A 27,245-nucleotide genomic window follows, 5' to 3' on the forward strand; every position below is an offset into this window, starting at 1 on the left:
GCCATCCATACCATCACTTCTAGAAGCGAATTCCTCGCTTCTCAAAGGGTATGAAACGTGAAAGGTCAAATTAAGGGATGCTGTTTACCTCCTAATCTCCCTTAACCCTCCCTCCCCCCTGACCAATCACCGGGATTCGAACCCACACTGACCTTCGTGGTATCCAGGGCGAACCTGGTTGTTGTAGTTCTTGAGAAGGTTCTCCAAGATAGCAGAGATATTGTGAGATAACCTGGCCATGTCGCTGCTGCTCCTGGAGGCCGCCATCTTGTTGGCCTGGCTCACTGGAGCCTCCTGGCGGAGGTAGAAGGAACTACATGATGACAGAGAACAGGGAAAGGGGACATATATGTATATATATATATGTATATAGAAGCATGTATATATGTACATAGGGGCATGTATATATGTATATAGAAAGGGGGCATGTATATGTGTATATAGGGGCTTGTATATATTATATATAGGGGTTTGTATATGTATATAGGGGCGTGTATATATGTATATAGAAAGGGGGCATGTATATGTGTATATAGGGACATATATATATATTGTATATAGGAGGCATATATATATATTGTATATATGTACATAGGAGCATGTATACATGTATATAGAAAGGGGTAATCTATATACACATATCAATACACATAAATCTCTATATACATATCTATACTATAAGAAAGAATGAACAAATCCACAAGGGCCGTAAGGAGGATTCGAACCTGCGTCCGAGAGCATCCAAGACGCTGCCTTAAGCGACTGAGGTATAAGAAAGAATGTAAGTCCAAAATTGGAAGAATGTAAGTCCAAAATTGGAAGAATGTAAGTCCAAAATTGGAATCCAGGAGCTTGGGGGACAGCTTGACCTATATTTGTAAGGGGATGAGTGGTCTGAGGCATGGGACGGCCATAGGCTGGTCGGGACAGGGCTAAGGCAAATACTTTAAGAAATATTAGCAGTTATAAAGACCCCTCCTCCCCCCCCCCCTAGGCTATTTTCATGGCGTCAAGCGTGAAACATGTCGTGTGATTACCGTAGAGTTTACCACCGGTGGTCCGCCCTTTCCCAGTACTTTGAACTACGGCAGAGAACAGAGAACTCAGACACTGCTATTTTAGACCACGAATGATGGGATGGATTATATCTACCTTAGTAGGTAAGGTAGATAATCTACCCCAATTGGGTATAAGAGAGAGAGAGAGAGAGAGAGAGAGAGAGAGAGAGAGAGAGAGAGAGAGAGAGAGAGAGAGAGAGAGAGAGAGAGAGAGAGAGAGAGAGAGAGAGAGAGATAGAGGGAGAGAGAGAGAGAGAGAGAGAGAGAGAGAGAGAGAGAGAGAGAGAGAGAGAGAGAGGGAGAGGGAGAGGGAGAGGGAGAGGGAGAGGGAGAGAGAGAGAGGAGAGACAGAGAGAGAGAGAGAGAGAGAGAGAGGGAGAGGGAGAGGAGAGGGAGAGGGAGAGGGAGAGAGAGAGAGAGAGAGAGAGAGAGAGAGAGAGAGAGAGAGAGAGAGAGAGAGAGAGAGAGAGAGAGAGAGAGAGAGAGAGAGAGAGAGAGAGAGAGAGAGAGAGAGAGAGAGAGCATCTCACCTGTATGGATTCCCTGTGCTGATCACTCTGCACCCTGGTCCCATTGTCTCTATTCTTCAGACTCTCGCTTGACCGAACAGGCCGCAAGAGGGCGTGAGGGTGTGATTGTAGCCCCCGCTGGTGGGCGTGCAGGGTGGGCGTGGGCGTAGCGTGGGCGGGTGTGAGAGTGGGCGGTGATTCTTTCAGCTCAAAAAAGTCAGCTTCCCGCCTGAAAGGACAAACAGAAAACGGGTTATTAGCCTCTCTCTCTTGTAATGTTATTGTAATTTGCTAGATATATTAGTCTCTAAGTCTTCTCTCCTCTCTTTCTTCCCCCTCACCCCTCACTCACCCCCTCACTCACCCCTCACTCACCCCTCACCCCCTCCAAGTCAACCAGGGGACCTGTCAACCGCTGCCAAACTTGGCCCTCCCAAGGGAATAAGAAGTCTGTCCTCGCGAAAATCACTATTAATTAATTTTGAATGTTGGGTGATTAGCCTGGAGTCCTTGACTGTCTAGTTCGATCGTTTCGGGATTTGGGAGCATGAACCAATCATCCCCCTTCTCCCTAAGCTCCTTGGCGACCCGCTAATGGCGGGATTTTGTTTTTATCTGGCTTTCGGTAAAAAAAAAGGGAATTATATGAAGGGGAAACTTGTATAATTTGGATGGCAAGTGTGTGTACTCACCTAATTGTGTTTGCGGGGGTTGAGCTCTGGCACTTTGGTCCCGCCGCTAAACTGTCAATCAACAGGTGTACAGGTTCCTGAGCCTATTGGGCTCTATCATATCTACTCTTGAAACTGTGAGAAACTGTGTGTGTGTGTGTGTGTGTGTGTGTGTGTGTGTGTGTGTGTGTGTGTGTGTGTGTGTGTGTGTGTGTGTGTGTGTGTGTGTGTGTGTATGTATGTCTCGTGTATGATTTCCAAGACAAAACACGGATGGACTTAGCTATTCTGAGTGCATGATAACCACATACTTCCCCCTCAAATACACACTCTGAATTACCCCCAACTGCTTAACATCTGAATTACATAAAAGTCCACTACGGGCTCACCATAGCCCGTGCTACTTACAACCTCTGTCCTGAGTGGTTGAATCTAAAACAGCAACAATATTAGCATTAGTTTGTCCTTCATTCATCCAATTGGATTAGTTTTCCATTCTGAACTATTTTCTCATATCTCTCCTATCTCTTTATCTCTTTTTTCTAAGCTATTCCCTCCCTCCTTCCCAGTCGCTGCAAGGAGCAATAATTGCTATGAAGCCTTCAAGGAATGCCAGACTCCCAGTGACTGCTCTAGTTCCAAGGGTCGAGGAATGGAAGCGATTGGGCAACGACTCCTGACGTTTGGGAGCCGGTCGGCCGAGCGGACAGCACGCTGGACTTGTGATCCTGTGGTCCTGGGTTCGATCCCAGGTGCCGGCGAGAAACATTGGGTAGAGTTTCTTTCACCCTATGCCCCTGTTACCTAGCAGTAAAAATAGGTACCTGGGTGTTAGTCAGCTGTCACGGGCTGCTTCCTGGGGGTGGAGGCCTGGTCGAGGACCAGGCCGCGGGGACACTAAGCCTCGAAATCATCTCAAGATAACCTCAAGATAACCTCAAGATGACCCTGTCGTTCCAGCGAGCGACAGGTGACATTAAGGAGACGACAGAAGACGCTGCTAAATGGTGCTGGAACAGAAAACGCGTCCAGGGGCTTGTTGAAAGCTGCCTAGAAGGTATTTTTGCAATGAAGCAATAAGATGCTTATCTTAACATACTAAGAAGGTTAGGTAAGGTCGGTGTTTTCTATGAAGCTTTTCAAGGTAAACTAAAATATTCACAATAAATTAGTATGTCACATATGCACTTATTTAATAAGTCAATACTGACTGTACGAAAGTGCGAGAACGGGTTGATTTTTGGGAATCACCTTGAGAGTAATGACGATCCCCGTGTAGATCTTGTGAGTAATATTGATCTTATAGTTTAATCAATAGCTCGGGTGATTGAGCTTCGCCCTCATACACGTGGAGTCGACAGTTCGAGTCTCCATCAGCCCAGCTGAATGGAATCAAGTTTTAGAAGCAGTAGTTTTGATAGAGTTATTTGGGATCTTGAGGTTATCTTGAGATGATTTCGTGGCTTTAGTGTCCCCGCGGCCCGGTCCGCGACCAGGCCTCCACCCCCAGGAAGCAGCCCGTGACAGCTGACTAACACCCAGGTACCTATTTTTACTGCTAGGTAACAGGGGCATAGGGTGAAAGAAACTCTACCCAATGTTTCTCGCCGGCACCTGGGATCGAACCCAGGACCACAGGATCACAAGTCCAGCGTGCTGTCCGCTCGGCCGACAGCACGCCCAGGGGCATAGGGTGAAAGAAACTCTGCCCATTGTTTCTCGCCGGCGCCCGGGATCGAACCCGGAACCACAGGATCACAAGTCCAGCGTGCTGTCCGCTCGGCCGACCGGCTCCTAATCATGAAAATCATGATTAGGAGATTAGGAGAAAATCACAGTCATAAAATTATGATTTCAAGATCATGAAAATCCGCGTAAGGACAGTGTTGGGTATATCTTGAGGTTATCTTGAGATGATTTCGTGGCTTTAGTGTCCCCGCGGCCCGGTCCTCGACCAGGCCTCCACCCCCAGGAAGCAGCCCGTGACAGCTGACTAACACCCAGGTACCTATTTACTGCTAGGTAACAGAGACATTCAGGGTGAAAGAAACTTTGCCCATTTGTTTCTGCCTCGTGCGGGAATCGAACCCGCGCCACAGAATTACGAGTCCTGCGCGCTATCCACCAGGCTACGAGGTCCCCGTTCATGGGTAAGATGAAACAATGTTAAATTACCTGAAAAACATCATTTAAGTGCTTTAAAGATGCCGAGACTAACAAGGACATGAAAAAGGGAAGACTAATTGCTGTTGAAGTCACTTGTGAAACAGTGAAGTCATCTGAATTAGTCTTGATAGTTACTGAAAAGTTACCACAGTTTCCCCTTCAAAGTTGCCAATTGGCGGGAAGATGATGACCACACACTAGAAGGTGAAGGGACGACGACGTTTCGGTCCATCCTGGACCACAATCGACTTGAGAATGGTCCAGGACGGACCGAAACGTCGTCGTCCCTTCACCTTCTAGTGTGTGGTCTGGTCAACATACGTCAGCCACGTTACTGTGACTCATCGTCTGCATTTGTCTGGAAGTTAGTATAAGTGGCTATATACAAGCCTTCTGGAAAATATTACAGGTAATCTACAGGTAACAACTATAGCACTAGTGATCACAGAGTGCGGTCACTCCCAGGAGTGAGTGACATTACGACTATATAGCTTTGGGAAGGGGTCAGGATAAGGATATGAGATGGGATTGGGGAAAGGAACGGTGCCCAACCACTTGTGGATGGTCTCGGGGGATTGAACGCCGACCTGCATCATGAAGCGAGACCGTCGAAAGAGAGAGAGAGAGAGAGAGAGAGAGAGAGAGAGAGAGAGAGAGAGAGAGAGAGAGAGAGAGAGAGAGAGAGAGAGAGAGAGAGAGAGAGAGAGAGAGAGAGAGAGAGAGAGAGAGAGAGAGAGAGAGAGAGAGAGAGAGAGAGAGAGAGAGAGAGAGAGAGAGAGAGAGAGAGAGAGAGAGAGAGAGAGAGAGAAAGCTAAACACATTCCGTATTCGACTACTCAATAACCAACTATCCTATAAGCAAAAACACAGGTCACGGAGCCTATACCACTTCTTATAGGCTCCATATAGGCCTATATATATGTAAATTCAAGTTCATTAACATTATAAACACACAGATCTCACCAACTGTGATTGAATGCTCAATAACCCAACTCATCAATATGCTTTCTTACCTCAAACTCAACCCATGGAGGATAGAAGAACATGCTGGTTAGCTTTGAAATTGCCTGGCTACATCTGTGGTACATGAGAAATTCCCCACCCCAAAAAAAAATGAATATCAAAACGTTGGTTTGGAAACGAACTGATAAAAGGGAAAAGGATGGAAGGATATCAAGAGGAGAGAGGAAATGGAGAGACGGAAGGAGAGGAAGAGAGAGGGGGGAAGAGAGGTAGGGAGGATGCTATGGGAAAATGGTGGAAAGGTCAAAGGTCAAAGAAATAGGCAGGGAGCAACGTCTGGTTACAATTCTTTTGACCATGTCGTAGCTCAGTCGATTAAGGCAGCGTCTGGGATGCTCTCGGACGCAGGTTCGAATCCTCGTCACGGCCCTTGTGGATTTGTTCATTTGATGCATCACGCTAGTGTGATTTCTGTGTGTAAGGGAGCAAGGTTACTGATCTGCCTCCACCGTCAAGAACAGCTAAGCACCCGTGGAGGGACGTCCACCACGGGATCGCCATACCCCGTGCTACTTGGAACAGTTTTTGGTTCCCAAATAGCTGAATCTAGAACTATTGGGTCACGTGACCTCTAGTAAAGGAGATAACAGAGATAACGAAGATATATTTTGGGATCTTGAGATGATTTCGGGGCTTTAATGTCCCCGCGGCCCGGTCCTCGACCAGGCCTCCACCCCCAGGAAGCAGCCCGTGACAGCTGACTAACTCCCAGGTACCTATTTACTGCTAGGTAACAGGGGCATTCAGGGTGAAAGAAACTTTACCCATTTGTTCCTGCCTGGTGTGGGAATCGAACCAGCGCCACAGAATTACGAGTCCTGCGCGCTATCCACCAGGCTACCAGGTGCGTGCGTGCGCGCGCATGCGCGTCTATATGTATTTAATAAAGTATTCTATATTTTCCTAAGCAAATATATAGTGATAACGTAAATTCATTTAATTCGTTTATTCAATAATTAATTCCCCAAATTTTCTATTTACATCACAGAACATTTATTAATGCATTTAGTATCACGTTTTGGGACACATTTACCGCGTTTAGGAGAGGGAAAAGTGAGCGAAATGTTCAGGAGGAGGAAAGCGAATGAAACATTCTGACGGATAAGATCCAATATGGGGCGCCTCCTGGACACCTAATCGACACAGTTGTCATATTTTGGCGGGAGATTCGGAGAGAGATTCAGTCAGAAATGTAAGTACTTTTTTAATTATCCTTATGACGGGTACTCAAACGAGCCAAAATGTCGAACTGTGGCAATGTTTGAAAGTTGAATGATTGTCAAATGATTTCAACTACTTTTTTTTTTTTTGAGATATATACAAGAGTTGTTACATTGTTGTAGAGCCACTAGTACGCGTAGCGTTTCGGGCAAGTCCTTAATCCTATGGTCCCTGGAATACGATCCCCTGCCGCGAAGAATCGTTTTTTCATCCAAGTACACATTTTACTGTTGCGTTAAACAGAGGCTACAGTTAAGGAATTGCGCCCAGTAAATCCTCCCCGGCCAGGATACGAACCCATGACATAGCGCTCGCGGAACGCCAGGCGAGTGTCTTACCACTACACCACGGAGACTCAATTGAATTGAATGGCTTCTTATAGAAGACTTTGAATTTCGCCGAGCATTCATTCCTTGAGGTTATCTTGAGATGATTTCGGGGCTTTAGTGTCCCCGCGGCCCAATCCTCGACCAGGCCTCCACCTCCAGGAAACAGCCCGTGACAGCTGACTAACACCCAGGTACCTATTTTACTGCTAGGTAACAGGGGCATAGGGTGAAAGAAACTCTGCCCATTGTTTCTCGCCGGCGCCTGGGATCGAACCCGGGACCACAGGATCACAAGCCCAGCGTGCTGTCCGTTCGGCCGACCGGCTCCCTTTATCCGTCTCGACAGGACTGGCTTCCTGTGTAGAACATTGGAACATTTTTCGCTAACTCCATCCAGTAAAGAGACCACATGAAGGCTCTCCTACACTGACTCCATACACAGTTTCAAATGTAGATATGATAGAGCCCAATAGGCTCAGGAATCTGTACACCAGTTGATTGACGGTTGAGAGGCGGGACCAAAGAGCCAGAGCTCAACCCCCGCAAGCACAATTAGGTGAGTACACAGCTGGTTCCTGACTCGACCTCTCACTCACTCGAGTGTAACTTACCACTAAACGACGATGAGTTCAAATGGGAAACAGATAACAAGCTAATTAGATAATTGAGAAATAGGCTGATGCTTCAAATGACCTCGTGGTCGATAACAGTACTTAGCTCGAAGCTTCACTTGGAATATAAACGAGACTCTTTATGAACTTTACACAGGGAATAACCTATCAACTGTATAGGTTAAGTGATAATTGTAATTACGAAGCAATAAGATGCTTATCTTAACATACTAAGAAGGTTAGGTGAGGTCGGTGTTTTCTATGAAGCTTTTCAAGGTAAACAAAAATATTTAAAATCAATTAGCATGTCACATATGCACTTATTAAATAAGCCAATATTGACTATACGCAAGTGCGAGAACGGGTTGGGGAATGAGGTAACGAAGGAATTATAGGGAGTGAGATAGGGAGGGGCATTATAGGGAAGGAGATAGAGAGAGGGGGAGATTCAGAGGAGAGATACAGAGGAAGATAAATGGGGAGTAGGAGAAAGGGAGATCGAAATGTGAAACGAGGAAGGGAGAGAGAGAGAGAGAGAGAGAGAGAGAGAGAGAGAGAGAGAGAGAGAGAGAGAGAGAGAGAGAGAGAGAGAGAGAGAGAGAGAGAGGAAGGGAGAGAGAGAGAGAGAGAGAGAGAGGAAGGGAGAGAGAGAGAGAGAGAGAGAAAGAGAGAGAGAGAGAGAGAGAAAGAGAGAGAGAGAGAGAGAGAGAGAGAGAGAGAGAGAGAGAGAGAGAGAGAGAGAGAGAGAGAGAGAGAGAGAGAGAGAGAGAGAGAGAGAGAGAGAGAGAGAGAGAGGGAGAAAGCGACTGGAAAAGAGTGAGTGATGTAGTGAATTCACTAATTATTTGTTATCTGTCTAGAGATAAGAGTTAATTAGTTTTCGAATTATTGATCAAGAGTAGCGATGAAAAGTCTGATAATTGAGACCGAACACGCGCCCGCGCGCCCGCTTATACGCACACACTAATATACGAAATAAGGGGGGGGGGAATTCTCCAACACACACAGTTTCAAAGCGTTATACGACAGAGTACTGGGAAGACGGGACACCACGAGCGTAGCTCTCATCTAGCCTAGCCTAGCTAGGACCAGCAGGCTTCTTGTCCCCGACTATTGAGGCCCAAATGATTAAGCTACACATAGTAATATAAAAGCTATGAGAGAGAAAGAGACGCGGATAAGAGAGGGTAGAAAACTAAGGAAGGGACAGCAGGCAAGTTCGATAAAAGCCATGAGTAAGAACAACAGGATAAAGATAAGATAGAGGAGTGTGTGTGTGTGTGTGTGTGTGTGTGTGTGTGTGTGTGTGTGTGTGTGTGTGTGTGTGTGTGTGTGTGTGTGTGTGTGTGTGACAGAGAAAAACATATGTAATAGATATGACAGGAAAATTAATCGAGCTAACGGCTCAATCATGCAGCCACACACACACACACACACACACACACACACACACACACACACACACACACGCACACACGCACACACACACACACCTGTTCACCCCCCCCCTTCCCTTTATCTCTGCAGGGGATCCGTTTAACAGAATTCAACAGGCGGGTGATGGAGGGTCCAAGGGAGGGAAGGGAGAGAATGAGACGGAAGGGAAGGGTTTGGAAGGGGAACTGTTGATACAGACTCCATCCCATCTGTGTCTGGGACAGGGAGACACCGGTTTGTCTTACCAGAGGACAACACGGATTTAGAGACCTTTTTCCCTTCATGGGGTGCATGTCTGTAGCTCAGACTGGGTTTGTTTTTTTTAGCTGTCTGTTCCTCGTTATATGTGTCTCTCTTTGTACCCAATCACTTGGTGGTGGACGGTAGAGTGACGGTCTAGCGTCATGCACGTCGGCGTTCAATCCCCGACCGTCCACAAGTGGTTGGTGCATCATTTCTTGCCTCCTCCTCCTCCTTATCGACCAGCGGAGGACGGACCACCACCTCAGCCTGGCTACTTGACTACCATGATGCCAAGATCGATGTCCTCACCTACTGCTCGATATCCTCCCACTCTGGCAATTAACTCCAAGTGCTAGAGACATAAAAATCCCCAGTGCTTTTTTTTTCCCAAACGCCCATGTTGCCCTGACATTGTAGCAACTCGAGGAACTCAGTCGGTAATGACTTGTCAGAGGCTGTGTCCAAGAGGGGGAACTGATGCATTTTGAAACAGAAAAACAAAGCGGTTGTCCGGGTATCGAACGAGGGCGTGTAAGTACCTCCGTCCGGCTGGATGTCAACAAGATTGTTCCTCCTACAAAGCACGTCGCTTTTCGCTCGTATGCGTTACATACGGGCAAAAAATAGTCGTAGTAGATAACGGAAGAGTTCTCTAGTACGTCCGGCCATCATTCTCTTCGTTCTCACTTGTACGTTAAATACAAGGGACCAGTGAATTAATATATTTGAGAAAATCTATTTAGTCATGGTTAACAGGCCATAGACACAAAATATCGTCAATGTATCTATACCACAATACATTAGAAGGGTCGTATCTATACCACAATACATTAGAAGGGTCGTATCTATACCACAATACATTAGAAGGGTCGTATCTATACGACAATACATTAGAAGGTCGTATCTATACCACAATACATTAGAAGGGTCGTATCTATACCACAATACATTAGAAGGGTCGTATCTATACCACAATACATTAGAAGGGTCGTATCTATACCACAATACATTAGAAGGTCGTATCTATACCACAATACATTAGAAGGTCGTATCTATACCACAATATATTAGAAGGGTCGTATCTATACCACAATACATTAGAAGGGTCGTATCTATACCACAATACATTAGAAGGTCGTATCTATACCACAATACATTAGAAGGTCGTATCTATACCACAATACATTAGAAGGGTCGTATCTATACCACAATACATTAGAAGGGTCGTATCTATACCACAATACATTAGAAAGTCAAATCCTGGATAAGATTTTTATTTCAATAAACTCCATATTGTCCAAAACCGGGAAAAGAGGATTACCCATTACCAGGCCAAATGTCTGCTTAAAAATAAACAAATAAAAAGAATCATTAAAACTGAAATAATTATCTTTTATGCACAATTTAATGAGATAAAAATACTAATCTTTTTCTCGACATATTTTACATACTTCATCCCAGATTTCTCAAAAATATGAATAATTTTGTTTTTCAATAGCTCCTAATTCTTGCTATCGATTATGTCCCTTGTTTCTCTAACAGATAAGGGGCGCTGGCTGAGTGGTTACAGCACTCGACACCCTGGCTGACCGGGTTCGAATCCTTCAGGGGTCGCTTAACATACCAGCAGGCGGTGTCAAAATTTGGTCGTAGGGGAGAAAGGAAGTCTGCATGTGATCCCGGTTCCCTATTTCCCTTTTAAATTCAGGCGACCCCTAAACAGCCTATGTTCAACCCATACCCCAGACCAGTCCCCCTGCCAATTTGGGTGAGACTTGCCGCAGGCGTCAGGCCTTCAACTTTGGACAAACAGACACTCTATCTTATAGGTATATATATTAACTTTTAAGCTTATTCTGTATTTATTTATTCATTATAGTTAGCGTTTTGCAGCGACTTAGAGATGAATTCATCAACAGGATTACACTGAGAAGGGTATTTTTATAGTCCCGGGGCTATTGGCTGGTGGATAGTCCCGGGGCTATTGAAGTGTGGATAGTCCCGGGGCTATTGAAGTGTGGATAGTCCCGGGGCTATTGAAGTGTGGGTAGCTTGGGACTTTTTGGGAAAGGAGAGAAAGAGAGAGAGAGAGAGAGAGAGAGAGAGAGAGAGAGAGAGAGAGAGAGAGAGAGAGAGAGAGAGAGAGAGAGAGAGAGAGAGAGAGAAAGAGAGAGACAGACAGAGACGACAAGAATAGAAAAACACCCTGACTAAACTCTCTCTCTCTCTCAGCCTCCAAATCTCACCTCTCCGGCTATCAGTGCCAGAGCTACGATGACAAGGGCTGCCTGGCCCCCATCAGCAACATTGGTGGCACCCACTTAGCCACGACCTGCTCCTGTGGACCCTATTGGCACTGGTCATGGCATTCTCGTCTTCACAATCCCTCCAGGCTTCGACTCCACCTTCTCCACGGCTCAGGCGAGCCTCCATCACTCGCTGGGAGAGGTCTAAGTTAATGTTACTATTGCCTCTTATTGGCTACTTCATTTGTGACGTCATGATCTGTTCTTGCTTCTCATTAGCTAGCTCGGCCATGACGTCAAAGGTTATGTTTACTTCGTCCATGACGTCACGATCTGTTCTTGCTTCTCATTAGTCAGCTCGGCCATGACGTCAATGCTGGAAAATAAGTCCCGTTGAACCTACAGTGCCTGGTAAATAATTACCGTATCCGTCACCCCCGGGCCAGCCAATGGGGTGTGAGGACACTTGGACACCCAAGATCGGAAGAAAAATGGGGGTACTAGATCTCAAGGGTAAGAGAGGCAGAGAAAACTAGAGGGGATAGAAGATAGACTATATAACACCATTGAATCAAAGGCCCTAAGGGTCACCATTCATGTATTATACAACAAACTTTGATCCTTAAAATTCACTTAGATTTACCCATACATGTTCTGTTGACCCCCGTGAGAGGGGTAACTGCTACAGATTCATTTAGCATAAGAATTTGGCGGAGCTACTCGTTACTGGGACCACGTGATAGGGCCATTAAGAACTACCGTCTGTTACTATCCTCTGGGACTAGCTGCTAGCCAGGATAGGGGATTGAGAGGTGGAAGAGAGGTGGGAAGGGGGTGTTCTAAAAGAACCAGGTGTCATCCTTTGTTTGTTATTCTAAGCAAGTCTTTGATCTTCAGAGAAAACGGGTCATGCGACGCCCGTAACCGCAGGAGGGACATCGTTAAAACAAGAGTGGAAGTGCATTTGGATTCTTCGGTGTTTTCTTAAGGAACTTGAATGTTCAAAGTGTGGAAACAAGTGATTTTTTCCCCCTCTGTTGTTTTAATATGGAAATGTTTGACGTTTTATCTTGTTTGGTAATTGCGTCGACACCGGTAGTCTATGCCACACTACTCTATAGTAGTGTGGCATAGTCTATAGTAGTGTGGCATAGTCTATGCTAGTGTGGTATAGTCTATGTTAGTGTGGTATAGTCTATGTTAATGTGGCATAATTTACAACTTGAAAGCATAGATGTTGGGCAGGCAAGCATGCAAGCACTCATTCACAATTGCTATCATTACGACCTAGTTCTAGAAGGGTCGTTCGGCCATCTCTGCCTTGTTACGACCCCTTGAAGTCGTGGTTTCCAGGATTCCCGCCACCCGGTTCGACCCCCGGCTTGTAAACTTTCGAGTGACGTTCTTGGCCACAGAGGAGTTATACTCAAGGAAGAGGTATACCTCCAGGCACAAACTGACCTGTAGTTCATTGCCTCTTGCCTGTGTACTCACCTAGTTGTGTTTGCGGGGGTTGAGCTCTGGCTCTTTGGTCCCGCCTCTCAACCGTCAATCAACTGATGTACAGGTTCCTGAGCCTATTGGGCTCTATCATATCTACTCTTGAAACTGTGTATGGAGTCAGCCTCCACCACATCACTTCCTAATGCATTCCATTTACTAACTACTCTGACACTGAAAAAGTTCTTTCTAACGTCTCTGTGGCTCATTTGGGTACTCAGCTTCCACCTGTGTCCCCTTGTTCGCGTCCCACCAGTGTTGAATAGTTCATCCTTGTTTACCCGGTCGATTCCCCTGAGGATTTTGTAGGTTGTGATCATGTCCCCCCTTACTCTTCTGTCTTCCAGTGTCGTAAGGTGCATTTCCCGCAGTGTGTGTGTGTGTGTGTGTGTGTGTGTGTGTGTGTGTGTGTGTGTGTGTGTGTGTGTGTGTGTGTGTGTGTGTGTGTGTGTGTGTGTGTGTGTGATATATTTAAGGACGTATTTCAGCTTCTGCTTCAAACTACAAAGTACCTAAGTACACTAGCCCTTGTTAGCATCAACAAACACCCCTCCCCCCTTTCACACACAGACACACACACACACCAAGCTGGCACAATCACCACACATTCAAAAACACCTCCAAAATAAAGCTCATGGGGGAAAAAATCACAATAACTTGTTTTACTTCCTGGACAAAGATCGGTTGGAATTAATAACAAAACCCTCACAGACAACCTTGTTTGGATACCACCGCGGGTGTGTCTAAGGACCTGCTTTTGACCCATCGATTTAGTGGCCATGAATCTCAAATTCTCTCTTGTCTTCCAATATCACTTATAAGCACATTTTGTTCCAGCAAGGACGAGGAGGAAGCTGGGAAGATTAAATTAAAAAAATGAATTAGTTATTCATGGTTAGTGGCCATGAATCTCAAATTCTCTCTTGTCTTCCAATATCACTTATAAGCACATTTTGTTCCAGCAAGGACGAGGAGGAAGCTGGGAAGATTAAATTAAAAAAATGAATTAGTTATTCATGGTTAAGGTGAAATATAAGTAATTGAATCTAACGGGACTGGTAGGAGAAACAGAGAGGACATGATCCAGGCATATAAAATACTCATGAGTGATACAGATAGAACCAGGATGTGAAGGTTGAACAAATCACGTAACGATCTTAAAACATTCTTATCCCCTTAAACAAACAAACAAACAACACGAAAAACAATAAAATAAGTCTTGACTGGAACATTTAAGATGCTCAGTCAATTAGGACTAATTCTATACTGTCAAAACTATAGGTAAATGGTTTAAGAAATTTGCAGTGAAACTTCTGAAGATAATTGAATGCATTCTGCTGCATATGCGGACTGAAAATATTTCAATCTAGGCCATTCTCCCAAGTACAAACCCACCGTGATAGTACGAGAGACCTGGATATGCATGGGATATGTAAATACAACACATATACAATATGTAAATACAGCTGTATATACAATATAGGGGTAAATAAACCAGTTGAATTTTTCTAGCAAGAATTTTTCATATTCATGTAAAATAAAAATGTGAGAGAGAGAGAGAGAGAGAGAGAGAGAGAGAGAGAGAGAGAGAGAGAGAGAGAGAGAGAGAGAGAGAGAGAGAGAGAGAGAGAGAGAGAGAGAGAGAGAGAGAGAGAGAGAGAGAGAGAGAGAGAGAGAGAGAGATACTAGGTGAAGCTAAGGTCAGACGAAGACCTACACACAATTATAGACTCCAATAACCATCTCCTCTCAATGACCTCCACCAAACGAGCCTTTATCACAAAATGCGACACACGATTTCCCATCCAAAAACAACAATTCGGAGATGAGAAATAGAGCCTAGTGTCACAGCTGACACGGGCACATTCTTGAGACAATGTTAACAAAACAACAGTTTTTCTTCACTAATATTTACTCCTGTGTTGTGTCAGGCTGAGAGGGGATATGGAGGCTGTGTTTTTTGTCATTAAAATCTTGAAAAAAGTTGTTCTACACATCGTACCAAGTGTTCTTGGCCCTAATAGCCTCATTCCCGAAACTCAAGTGCAAACTGATAGGAGGATTTTTAGCATTTACGCCAGAGAAATGCCGACTACTACGAGGTTCATTAACCACTGGAGCTATACCTGCCACAGGTAACACAATGGCAGGTTTCATTTGCAGTAGAGAAAGCTTTAGGGGAAGATGATGATGAATAGCCAAGATGATATTGCCACTAGGATCAACGTACAGATGATGAACTGAATTCTCGGTGATGAATTCAACATCTTAAAGTTCATGTTGGACTCTTTATGAGTTTGTTCTTAAGTAGGAACTGTTATACTGTTCAACTATGATCTGTTCTCTTGTTATAGTAGCCAGCAATAGTTAGAACAATTTGTTCATTTCTACACAAGTGTGTACAGAAAACAGATTCCTGTTGACTTCTGTTGACTCCTGTTAACAGGCTGAGAGCTTCCAATCCTTTAGTTCATGGTAAGCCTTACCCTGTTAGTTCCCCTGGAACACGACCCGTCCAATCGTTTAACAACCAGGTGCCCAATCACTGCTGGGTGAACAGAGAGGTACAGTTACGGATTGCCGCCTAGTCAATCCTCCCCGTTCGGGATTCGAACCTAGGGGCAGGCGAGTGTGTTACCGCTGCGCCAAGGGGACTTCTCTTATTCTCTATCTTCTCTCCCTTCGCTGGCTGGCGATTGGCCAAGCATGAAAGAGAAGGCTGCTGATTGGCCAAGCACGATAGAGAAGGCTGGTGATTGGCCAAGCACGATAGAGAAGGCTGGTGATTGGCCAAGGACGATAAAGAAGGCTGGTGATTGGCCAAGCACGAAAGAGAAGGCTGCTGATTGGCCAAGCACGATAAAGAAGGCTGGTGATTGGCCAAGGACGATAGAGAAGGCTGGTGATTGGCCAAGCACGATAGAGAAGGCTGGTGATTGGCCAAGGACGATAGAGAAGGCTGGTGATTGGCCAAGCACGAAAGAGAAGGCTGCTGATTGGCCAAGGACGATAAAGAAGGCTGTTGATTAGCCAAGCACGATAGAGAAGGCTGTTGATTAGCCAAGCACGAGAGAAAAGACTGGTGATTAGCCAAGCACAAAAGGCTAGTTATGCATCAAGTTGACGTTATTTTAGATTCTGAGTTCTGGCCAGCCATTTACATAACCAATTAGTGTTCATATATTTTATTTTGTCTTTCAGTGACAGAGTTAGAGACGGGCGAGGCTTCACTGTGCAATGGGCGACTGAGCTCTCAATCTTTGAGCTCTCAGTCTCAGAGCTCTCACTCTCTGAGCACTCACTCACAGAGGGGTGGACCAATCATTCACGCCAGCAGTGACGAGCCAATCACCCTCATGTCGATTGGCGAAGCACATATATCAGAAAGATGGAGAATAATCACATTTACAACATATTTTCCGTTCTTCTATATCTCCCTTCCATTTCCTTCACGTATCACCCTCTTCCTTCCTTTTCCCATTACCAGTCCCATAGTACGGGTTCTCATGGGGGTTGAAGGCCTGTGGCCTTTCCCTATTGTTCCAATTCACCAATTTCGTCCAATTAATTGACGGGTGATTCGTTTTCTCAACATTTTATTCTGTTTTAAGTTAGCTGCTTCTCCTTGGTCATTTATATTCCTTTATGTTTGTTATTTCATCTACTTCTTTTTTGTCTAGTTGATAATTCTTGTTTTATATATAATATATAATGAGGCACAAGTTTAATGATAAATATTAACTTATCTTATGTGTAAAAACCAATCTTTATAACTGCTTTTATGGCTTTTTCTTTTACAATACAAAGTTTATGTAACTATTAATTAACCAGTAATCCATGTTCTAATTTATGTAGTATTCTGTAAATAACAATTATTATTATTTTTATCATTATCATTTTTTATTAAATTTGTCAATTCAGACTTCTTTAATTTTTATAATATGTCGCCGTTTGTGTTTAAAGTAGTGTTTTTTTAATATACATTTTTTGTTGATGTCACAGCCATACCTTTAAAAAAATTACAAAATTGACTTTTTGTATAATATTTCATCTTAATGTTCACTCAGTTTAATATTTTTGTCATAATGCAGTTTCTTGAACGATTAGTAACTACAAGTTAGTGTTTTGAAGATAGTTATAGTATTAAGATTTTGGCGATTTACCAAAGTAGGGATATTTTCCTAGCTAGGTATTGTCCAAGCTAGGTATTTTCCTAGCTAGGTATTGTCCTAGCTAGGTATTGTCCAAGCTAGGTATTTTCCTAGCTAGGTATTTTCCTAGCTAGGTATTGTCCTAGCTAGGTATTGTCCAAGCTAGGTATTGTCCTAGCTAGGTATTTTCCTTGCTAGGTATTGTCCAAGCTATTCCAAGTTTACATTTTCCAAGGTGAGTTTTTTTTTACTCAGTTGGGAACTTTCCAAGTTTGAAAATTTTCCAGTATCTTTCTCCCCTCCCCCGCAGCAACCTTGACAGGAGAATTGGCCCGAGAGTAAATCTTGGCCGCTGGTTAGACAAGGTGTCGCCAAGCCCTTGACAGAGCGGACGGAGGAGGCTTAAGACAGAGGCTTTAAGGGAAGAACGACTTGAGAGGCGTAGACGGGTTGTTGACGGGGACCTATGATGGTGAACAACCTGAAAATGGTGAACAACGGAATGATGGTGAACAACGGGAGGATGGTGGAGAACGGGAGGATGGTGAACAACGGGAAAATATCAGAAATAACTAGTTACAAAAAAAATCCCTCATAGAAAACGTGAAGAAAATGGAGCATCAAAGAAAATGACTCGCATTCTTGGAACAAATTTTTTAATATTTAAGATTATAAGAGATTTTACCAAAAATACCCTTGAAATTCAACTTTTTGTTTTGTGAAATTTTACAATATTTCAGTTTTTTATAAGACTCATATTCTCTGAATATTTTATATTCAATATTTCAGAAATTTCAGAAATTTTACATAATTGTCATAGGTTCTGCAAGAATTATTTCAGAAATTTTACATAATTGTCATAGGTTCTGCAAGAATTTTTTGGAGCCTTTTGTTTCGGCAACAATTTGATCTTCTGTGTTCACCAGATATATAAAATATGTCAAGAAAAATGATTGTCTCAAGCGCGGCATGAATTATGCTTAAAATTTGAGCGTGATATGAACAGAGTATTATAGAAACGTGACCTAACCTAATGTAGCCTAATCTAGCCTATCCTAACATAACCTATCCCAACCTAACTTATCCTTACCGAACTAAACTAACCAAACCTATTCTAATTTAACGTTACCTAAAGTAATCTATCCTAGCCTACCCTAACCTATCTTAACCTAACTTATCCTTACCTAACTAAACTAACCTGACCTATTCTAATTTAACCTATGCTAACCTAACCCCACCTAAGCTACCCTAACCTAACCTATCCTAACTAAACAGAGAAAATGGTGAATCAGACTCGTAAGTGCTTGCGTAACAGCTTCGTGGGTAAGATATTGACAGATGAAGGGGGTGACTTAACTAGATCATAACCTTCAAAGGTGAATGGTAAACATGACGGTATTGGGGCGTCGATAGGAAATACTGTTTTGACAAGAAGGCTGTCCAGGAAGCTGACAAGGAGACTGTCAAGAAGGCGGTCAGTGTCATGAGGGAGGCGATAAATTATACCCTCAAGGTGGCTGTCAAGATGTCTGTCAAAGGAGGTGAACTTCGCTCCTTTAAGACGACAGACTTGGGTCAGGAAGTGACGACAATTATCCCCATTGTTATGCCAGGAAGTATTTTCTGCATGTGTGTGTGTATACTCGTCTAGTTGTGCTTGCGGGGGTTGAGTTCTGGCTCTTTGGTCCCGCCTCTCAACTGTCAATCAACAGGTGTACAGGTTCCTGAGCCTATTGGGCTCTATCATATCTACATTTGAAACTGTGTATGGAGTCAGCCTCCACCACATTACTGCCTAATACATTCCATTTGTTAACTACTCTGACACTGAAAAAGTTCTTTCTAACGTCTCTGTGGCTCATTTGGGTACTCAGTCTCCATCTGTGTTCCCTTGTTCGCGTACCACCCGTGTTGAAAAGTTCATCCTTATCTACCCTGTCAATTCCTCTGAGGATTTTGTAGGTAGTGATCATGTCTCCTTTTACTCTTCTATCTTCCAGTGTCGTGAGGTGCATCTCACGCAGCCTTTCCTCTTAACTCATGCCTCTCAGTTCTGGGACTAGTCTAGTGGCATACCTCTGAACTTTTTCATGTGTGTGCGTGTACGCGCGCGTGTGTGTGTGTGTGCATTCACTAAAATGTGCTTGCATGGGTCAAGCGATAGCTCCTGAGCCCCACTTTAATAGCTATCAAATAATACAACTAACTGACCTCCAACTGAACTGATTCTTTGTTTACAGCGACGTATGGAGCAAGACTAGTAAAAAAAGTTCTTCCTAACATCCCTGTGACCTGACTACGCCTGGAGGTTCTACCCTTCCTTATACTGAACATGTTCTCTTTTGTTATATTCTGGCTTATACAGAACATATTCTATATAAACTGTGTTCCTTAATGGCAGCCAACGTTTTATTCGTTCCAAATTGCGTATATATATATTGTGCTGTATCAGTTATTTAACTTTATCTCTCTCTACCAAGTGAAAGGATAGAAATTTTTATGCAAATAAAATATGCTTTACACATAGAAACTAGGTCTCAAGAAAATGAACTAAAAAACAAATATAATATCATGTAAACACAATTGCTTGAATTAAATATAGTCTTGCTGGTCATAATTATTTTGTTTTACAGAGGTGAGTAAAGTTCTAATTCTTTTTCAGAAGCTGACATCTCACCCTTTCTATAGTCTCCCCTGGAACGCGTCTCTTCCCACCTCCCGCGCCAATCAATTTACAACCAGGTAATACCCAATCACTGCTGGGTGAAGAGAGGCGTACAGTGGAGGATTGGGGGCCTAGTCAATCCTCCCCCGGCCGGGATACGAACCCAGGATACATAGCTCCCAAGATGAATGATGATCTGAGTTGATAACTCGACCCGCTGCTCAGTCCTCAGTTTATTAAAGACAAAGTTCTAAGAGTGAAAGAAAATATATAAAAGATATATTGAAGAACATAAAATGAGAAATAGACAAAGAAAATATATAAACATTCAATATTCAGACAAGAAAGGGAAAAATGTCAACTATTTAAAAAAAACAAGAAATAAAGGAGTGACCCCCTCAAGAATTCCAGAATTAAAATGGAGAAGTTGACCCCAAGAATTCGAAATAAATAGAAATTAAGCAAAAAACTTCAAGAATTCAAAACAGAAAATGTGAGTGAAGATTTGGAAGAATCTCGAAAGAAAATGGTCAGATGACACAAAGACCTTCAGAGAAAACGTCTACCCACAAACCAGGGGTGACATCGTCAAAAAAACAATTTAGTAAATGTTTTTTTTGGCGGGTTTGAGGGAATGGACGTCGGAAAGGGCCGGGCTGTCCCCCAGGAAAGGACACACACACGCCTCCCAAAGGAAATTAAGATCCATCCCTTGAAAGCCGTAGCTTAAGAGGCAGCTTGGAGACCATATAGCCGCATATGGTCTCTAAACTAATAAAGAAAATGGGTATCAACAAAATAACATGAGCGGCGCACACAATTTTTTTTCGAATCCCAGGTGTGTCTAAGAGCCTCCATGTGACTCCTGAAACAGGTTCCTATTCACCTTTATCTCCTATCCCTCCCCCCCCCCCGCACATTACTATCCCTCTCTATCCCTCGAACCCACGTCCAGGGCTATGCCTAGCCCTTAATGAGGAATGTTACCCTCGAGAGAGATCCCCCAAAACATATTTACTGAAATTTTAGTTTTAATTATCTCCCCCTCCTCCCTCTGATCAGTATTTATAAAACAAGATGTTTGTCTGTGACTGGAGGCGAAAGGTTTAGGTCAAGTCTCGTCAGACTTTGTATGGGGATGGGTGACTGGGTGACGAGTGTCATAGGGGGGTTGGTTCGACCCAATGCCTCTCTTTTAAGAATTTTCAGCCCCCTATTCGAATCCCCACAATTCCTATGATGAATGGAGTGTGGTTTTGATTGTCGAGAGAGAGAGAGAGAGAGAGAGAGAGAGAGAGAGAGAGAGAGAGAGAGAGAGAGAGAGAGAGAGAGAGAGAGAGAGAGAGAGAGAGAGAGAGAGAGAGAGAGAGAGAGAGAGAGAAATCGTTGTATCTTTCTTTGATTCTAGAAGGGGTTTCTATTTCAACCTGGGAGCAACTTTTATTTTTGTTCCTACTTGTTTCTACATTATTTCCCATTATGCGTCTGAGTTATATAGCCTATAGTGACCTCAGACAGATGCATTCTCCTCTAAACTGTTCTCTAAAACAGTTTTCCCATCATCGTGGAAAAATATAGGTTTTATCAAGGACCTAATTTGACGTGGGAAGTCATGGACATATATTAAGAAGAGATTCGGGCCAAATTTAAAACCCTAGATTCTGGTCTGATCATCTTTCACCATTAGTCTCTGTGTTGCGTCCGGAGGGTACTCTATATAGACAAATCTAGAACGTTTCTTTATTCTAGATTTGTTTTCACGTGTATAAAGAAGATCTTCTTATGACGTTAAGGAAAATGAGAACCCAGTTCGCCTCTATTTCTAGTAATTTGGTTAATTCTGTTAATCATCAGGTATGATCTCCTTTTGTTGGACATATATATAATAAATATATATATATATATATATATATATATATATATATATATATATATATATATATATATATATATATATATATATATATATATATATATATATATTTCATTGAATATGACCGCATATTCTGTATTTATTATTTTCTGGTTTAGGGCTTCTATCCCTCTAACTATTTTCTTAGCATCAGGGCTTAATTGAAATAGGAGTTCTCCAAAACTCATTTTCGTACTTTTAAGGTGAAGAAAAGAAGTGATTTACTATAGAGTGTATTACACTTATTTGTATAATTTGCACGACGTTTCGAACCTCTATGGTTCATTCTCAAGTGAACAGATCTTACAATACTAGTTGATTTCATACCCGCATTAGGTCAGGTGATAATACAATGAAGGTGAAAACATGGGAGGATACATAAGGGATAAACATAGGGGCTGCAGAAGGCTTATTGGCCCATACGAGGCATCTCCTATCCAAACACAAAGATTAATCCAGTGTAATTGGCCTGTTATGTTGGACATTGTCTTCTGTGTTGGCATCGATATGTTCTTGTCCAATATATATATATATGTATGTTTGTGTGTAGAGACAAAGCACAAGATTTGAATCTCAACGTATTGAAAGTGAGAGAAAAATATTCTTTCTCTGTCGTCCACATTGGACTGGACGGTAGAGCGACGGTCTCGCGTCATGCAGGTCGGCGTTCAATCCCCCGAGACCGTCCACAAGTGGTTGGGGCACCATTCCTTTCCCACCGTCCCATCCCAAATCCCTATCCTGACCCCTTCCCAGTGCTATATAGTCGTAATGGCTTGGCGCTTTCCCCCCTGGTAAATCTCCCCCTCCTAATTATTTTCCTACACCACTTTGCAGGGAACGCTTCTTAATGATGACAAGATCAGTAGCTCCCACTTTCTTTCCCTCTACAGTGCAAATGGAAATCACTTTAGCGGCTTTCCCTTCACGAGACAATTGATTTTTGTTGACGTGAGAAGTTGCAAGACTGCTGCAAGGATTGACTTTTCCCGTTACTACTGTTTGTAATGTCCTCCCTAGAACAATAGTAAATTTCTTACTGTTTTTATATAAAAACTTGTGTATTTTGGGCCAGTTTTGAATCATAATTATTACTTTATTTATAAAAAGAATAAGAAAAATAGTTGTATGGATTATTTATGTAAAAAACGAAATATAAAAAGAAACGTAATTTAATGTTGTTCTGGAAATGGAGGGACTTTTATTTTATTTAATTAAACGCTGTTTCCTGGTGAGGAGTCAGCCACGTGGATGTTTCCTCACGTGTAAATTCCTCTTCATTGACTAAATTCTCATATCCCATTCTCTGTGAAAGATCATCTGAATATACCAACAAAAAACGTGTTTTTCCACATACATCCTTTACCCAGACGGAAAACGAAAATGCTCTAATATCAAGATCTCAATCCCATAACAACTTGCAATTGCAAAGTCTCTTCCTTATAGACCGGCGGTTCGCATTCTACGCTCCAGGCACGGACGAGAAGCAGTTAATTCCCGGCTCAGATGCTGGGCTCTAGAAATCTGTGTCAGGATTCCCACCATTCCCGGGATTCCGGAGACGCCGTGAGCATCTTGGCCGCGGATGTTTAGCGTGGGAAACGAGGCTGTTCAGTTGGTTATCCTTAAGGGTCGTTCAGAGAGAGAGAGAGAGAGAGAGAGAGAGAGAGAGAGAGAGAGAGAGAGAGAGAGAGAGAGAGAGAGAGAGAGAGAGAGAGAGAGAGAGAGAGAGAGAGAGAGAGAGAAACAGAGAGAGAGAGAGAGAGAGAGCTAGCTCTCCGTCACGTGAGTCAATTCGTCCCAATCACTAACCTCAAACTTCACCTAAAATGGTGATTAATAATGTAATACAAGGTAAAAATCTCTTATTAAAATACCGTGTCTTCCCTAGAACAAAAGTAAAGTTGCTTTAATTTATATGTAAATAATTTGTGTATTTTGGGCAATTTCAATTAATAATTATTAATTTATCTAAAAAAAGAATAACACAAATAGTTGTATGGATTATTTATATTAAAATCGGAATATAAAAAGAAATCTAATTTAATGTTGCTCTGAAAATAAAAGGATTTTTATTTTTTTAATTAATCATATTTACATGCAAGAGCGAAATTTAAATCTGACCTTGTGGATATATACGTTAATACATCATTGTTGAATATACGTTTAGACTCGAATATCTCTATATTTATAGATTAGCCACGTGTTTCCTAATTCAGTAAGACTAATTTCCTGTATATTGCTGCACAATACCATCTTCAGTAAGTGTAATGCGGTGCATATTACCTCATGTGTATAGTGTATAAGCATGAATGTAATATTTCCCCCATTTTACGGGTTATTCATGCCCGTGCCGCAAATTGGGTGGTTTAATCTTTATTAATCAATTTCACTCCTCTACGCCACTACAGCACGCGGGACTTGTGATCCTGTGGTCTTGGGTTCGATCCCAGGCGCCGGCGAGAAACAATGGGCAGAGTTTCTTTCACCCTATGCCCCTGTTACCTAGCAGTAAAATAGGTACCTGGGTGTTAGTCAGCTGTCACGGGCTGCTTCCTGGGGGTGGAGGCCTGGTCGAGGACCGGGCCGCGGGGACACTAAAGCCCCGAAATCATCTCAAGATAACATCAATAACAATTTCGTCAGGTCACAACAGTAATTTACAATCTATAAACTAATTAAAAGAAATTGTTTTAAAATTGCATAAATTCTGGTGTGGAAAATAATAAATAATTTAGTTATAAACTGTAATTATGTTATTACTTTTTTTAGAAACTTATCTTGAGGTTATCTTGAGATGATTTCGGGGCTTTAGTGTCCCCGCGGCCCGGTCCTCGACCAGGCTTCCCTTTTGTTTCACACACCCCAGGAAGCAGCCCGTGACAGCTGTCTAACTCCCAGGTACCTATTTACTGCTAGGTGAACAGATGCATTAAGGTGAAAGAAACTCTGCCCATTTGTTTCCGCCTCCACCGGGGATCGAACCTAGGTTCAATTCCGACTTTTTTGTGTCGTAAATGCCATGACAAAGTTCAATTGTCAAGACTGATACATTACAGGTCTGAATTCAGACTTGTAATTAAGCCTTAATTATAATTCATGCCTTAATTAAGACCTGTAATTAAGCCTTAATTGTAATTCAGGCCTTAATTAAGACCTGTAATTAAGCCTTAATTATAATTCATGCCTTAATTAAGACCTGTAATTAAGCCTTAATTGTAATTCAGGCTTTAATTAAGACCTGTAATTAAGCCTAATTGTAATTTGGGTTTAATTATGACCTGTAATTAAGCCTTAATTGTAACTCAGGCTTTAATTAAGACCTATAATTAAGCATTAATTGTAATTTAAGCCTTAATTAAGACACTTCAGACCAACAATACAATTTAGCACTCAATTACAAGGAAAGAAAACGGTGGCCATCTCGTCTATACCATATACTGCGCAAATTGTAATTAGTAATTACTCGAATCTCTGCTCGATAATATGATATATCTAAGCACCTAACGATCCAGAACGGCCCGATACGTCGTCAATTGTTCGGGACAGCCACGATTGGGCATATTTCCTTTCACCTAATGCATCTGTTCACCTAGTAGTAAGTTGGTACCCAGGAGTTAGTCAACTTGTTGTTGGGTTGTATCCTGGTCGGGGTCAGTAATTCGACCTTAGGGGGGGGGGGGTTAGGAGGGATATAAGACTAATGTGTATATATACCCTATGGCTTCCTGTCCCCTCGTTACAATAAATTATTATTAATTGCTTCATTTATAGATATGTGAGGCTTGCAGTCTACTCAACCGTTTGTAAATCAACACAGGAAATATGTGAAATAGTTAAAGTATTTAAAACACCTGAAGAAAAAGGTTCAAAATGTAAAGAACCGGGCCGCGGAGGGACACTGAACCCTGAAACCATCTCCAGGTAACTTCAAGCTAAAGGAAGACACACATACCCGAGACAGAGGAGTACCAGCAGCAGCAGGAAGTCTCGATGTTGGCACCACATTTTAACCTGGACAGAACTCACAGTACTCAACCGCACGGACACTAATGAGTGAGTCAGCCTACTCAGCCACCATACCCCCAGAGGTAGACCCCCTTTCCTGGTCTCTGGGGGGGAATAATGGGGGGGGGGGGACGAGGGGTGTACTACGCTACGAAGTGTAACGAGCTCGTTAAGTCCTCGTTAATTAACCTCGAACGATTACAATCCAGCGACAATGATTTATTCCTGAGAGATAAGAAATAGCCTAAGTTACTCTATCTCTTTGAGATGTATTTCTTTCTTGTCTCAATAAACAAACTTGAACTTGATTTATTCCCGTGTTTATGTCAAGCCAAAATGGGTATCTTTATGTATTTTAATAAACGTTTTAAGGCCGTTTTAAAATGTTAATTTCATAATAAAACGGTAGATGGGGTTGAGTCTAGTATTAACACCGTAGTAACGATGTTAAATATATTGCTATATTACGTCACACAGACGCCAATAGCCTTGTTTACTAATCACAGAATATAATTGTCAGAGCGATGAATTGGATTTATTTGGATTCAAGGGAACATGTTTCTTTGTCTGATGATTCTGGTCAAAACAGTGATGTGATGGACCTGGTCAAAATAGCATTAAATTGGACCTGGACAAAATGCAGGTACAATTTTGTACAAACTGTCTGCTTATTCCTCCATATTTGCTTGGTGTAATCACCACTTAGAGACCATAGTGGTATAATCATCAGAGGTAAATGGTCTGAACCACGCCCACGATGAGGGCGTGTGTGATTGTGTGAGGGCTGCACGTGAGAGGTAAGGAGTCTCGAACCAGCGCGGGCTAGAGCCACCACTACACTGATTGTAGCTCCTCTGATGCACCGTCCAACTGTGTGTGTCTCTCTGTCAGCCTTTCCCGCGCAGCCCACCCACCTACCCTGGCCCCAGACCCACCCACCTACCCTGGCCCCAGACCCACCTACCCACCCACAAACACTGGCTTCAACTCACCTACCCACCCACAAACACAGGCTTCAACTCACCTACCCACCCACAAACACAGGCTTCAACTCACCTACCCACCCACAAACACTAGCTTCAACTCACCTACCCACCCACAAACAGTGGCCTCAACTCACCTACCCACCCACAAACACTGGCTTCAACTCACCTACCCACCCACAAGCACAGGCTTCAACTCACCTACCCACCCACAAACACAGGCTTCAACTCACCTACCCACCCACAAACAGTGGCCTCAACTCACCTACCCACCCACAAACAGTGGCCTCAACTCACCTACCCACCCACAAACAGTGGCCTCAACTCACCTACCCACCCACAAACAGTGGCTTCAACTCACCTACCCACCCACAAACAGTGGCCTCAACTCACCTACCCACCCACAAACACAGGCTTCAACTCACCTACCCACCCACAAACACAGGCTTCAACTCACCTACCCACAAACACTGGCTTCAACTCACCTACCCACCCACAAACACTGGCTTCAA

At 43.0% G+C, this 27,245-nt stretch overlaps 1 protein-coding gene across 1 annotated transcript in view; it reads right to left on the reverse strand.

The window, feature by feature from the left end:
• LOC123753081 (uncharacterized) overlaps positions 1-26,422 on the reverse strand; it is a 92,385-nt gene extending 65,963 nt beyond the window's left edge. Inside the window, 3 exon segments of the mRNA XM_069323405.1 lie at positions 153-294; positions 1,589-1,796; positions 25,698-26,422. Coding sequence (XP_069179506.1) covers positions 153-294; positions 1,589-1,796; positions 25,698-25,750 — 403 coding nt within the window. The 5' untranslated portion in view covers positions 25,751-26,422.
• Between the last annotated feature and the right edge of the window lie 823 nt (positions 26,423-27,245).

This window comes from Procambarus clarkii, chromosome 12 (genome assembly GCF_040958095.1).
Source record: "Procambarus clarkii isolate CNS0578487 chromosome 12, FALCON_Pclarkii_2.0, whole genome shotgun sequence".
Taxonomy (NCBI): domain Eukaryota; kingdom Metazoa; phylum Arthropoda; class Malacostraca; order Decapoda; family Cambaridae; genus Procambarus; species Procambarus clarkii.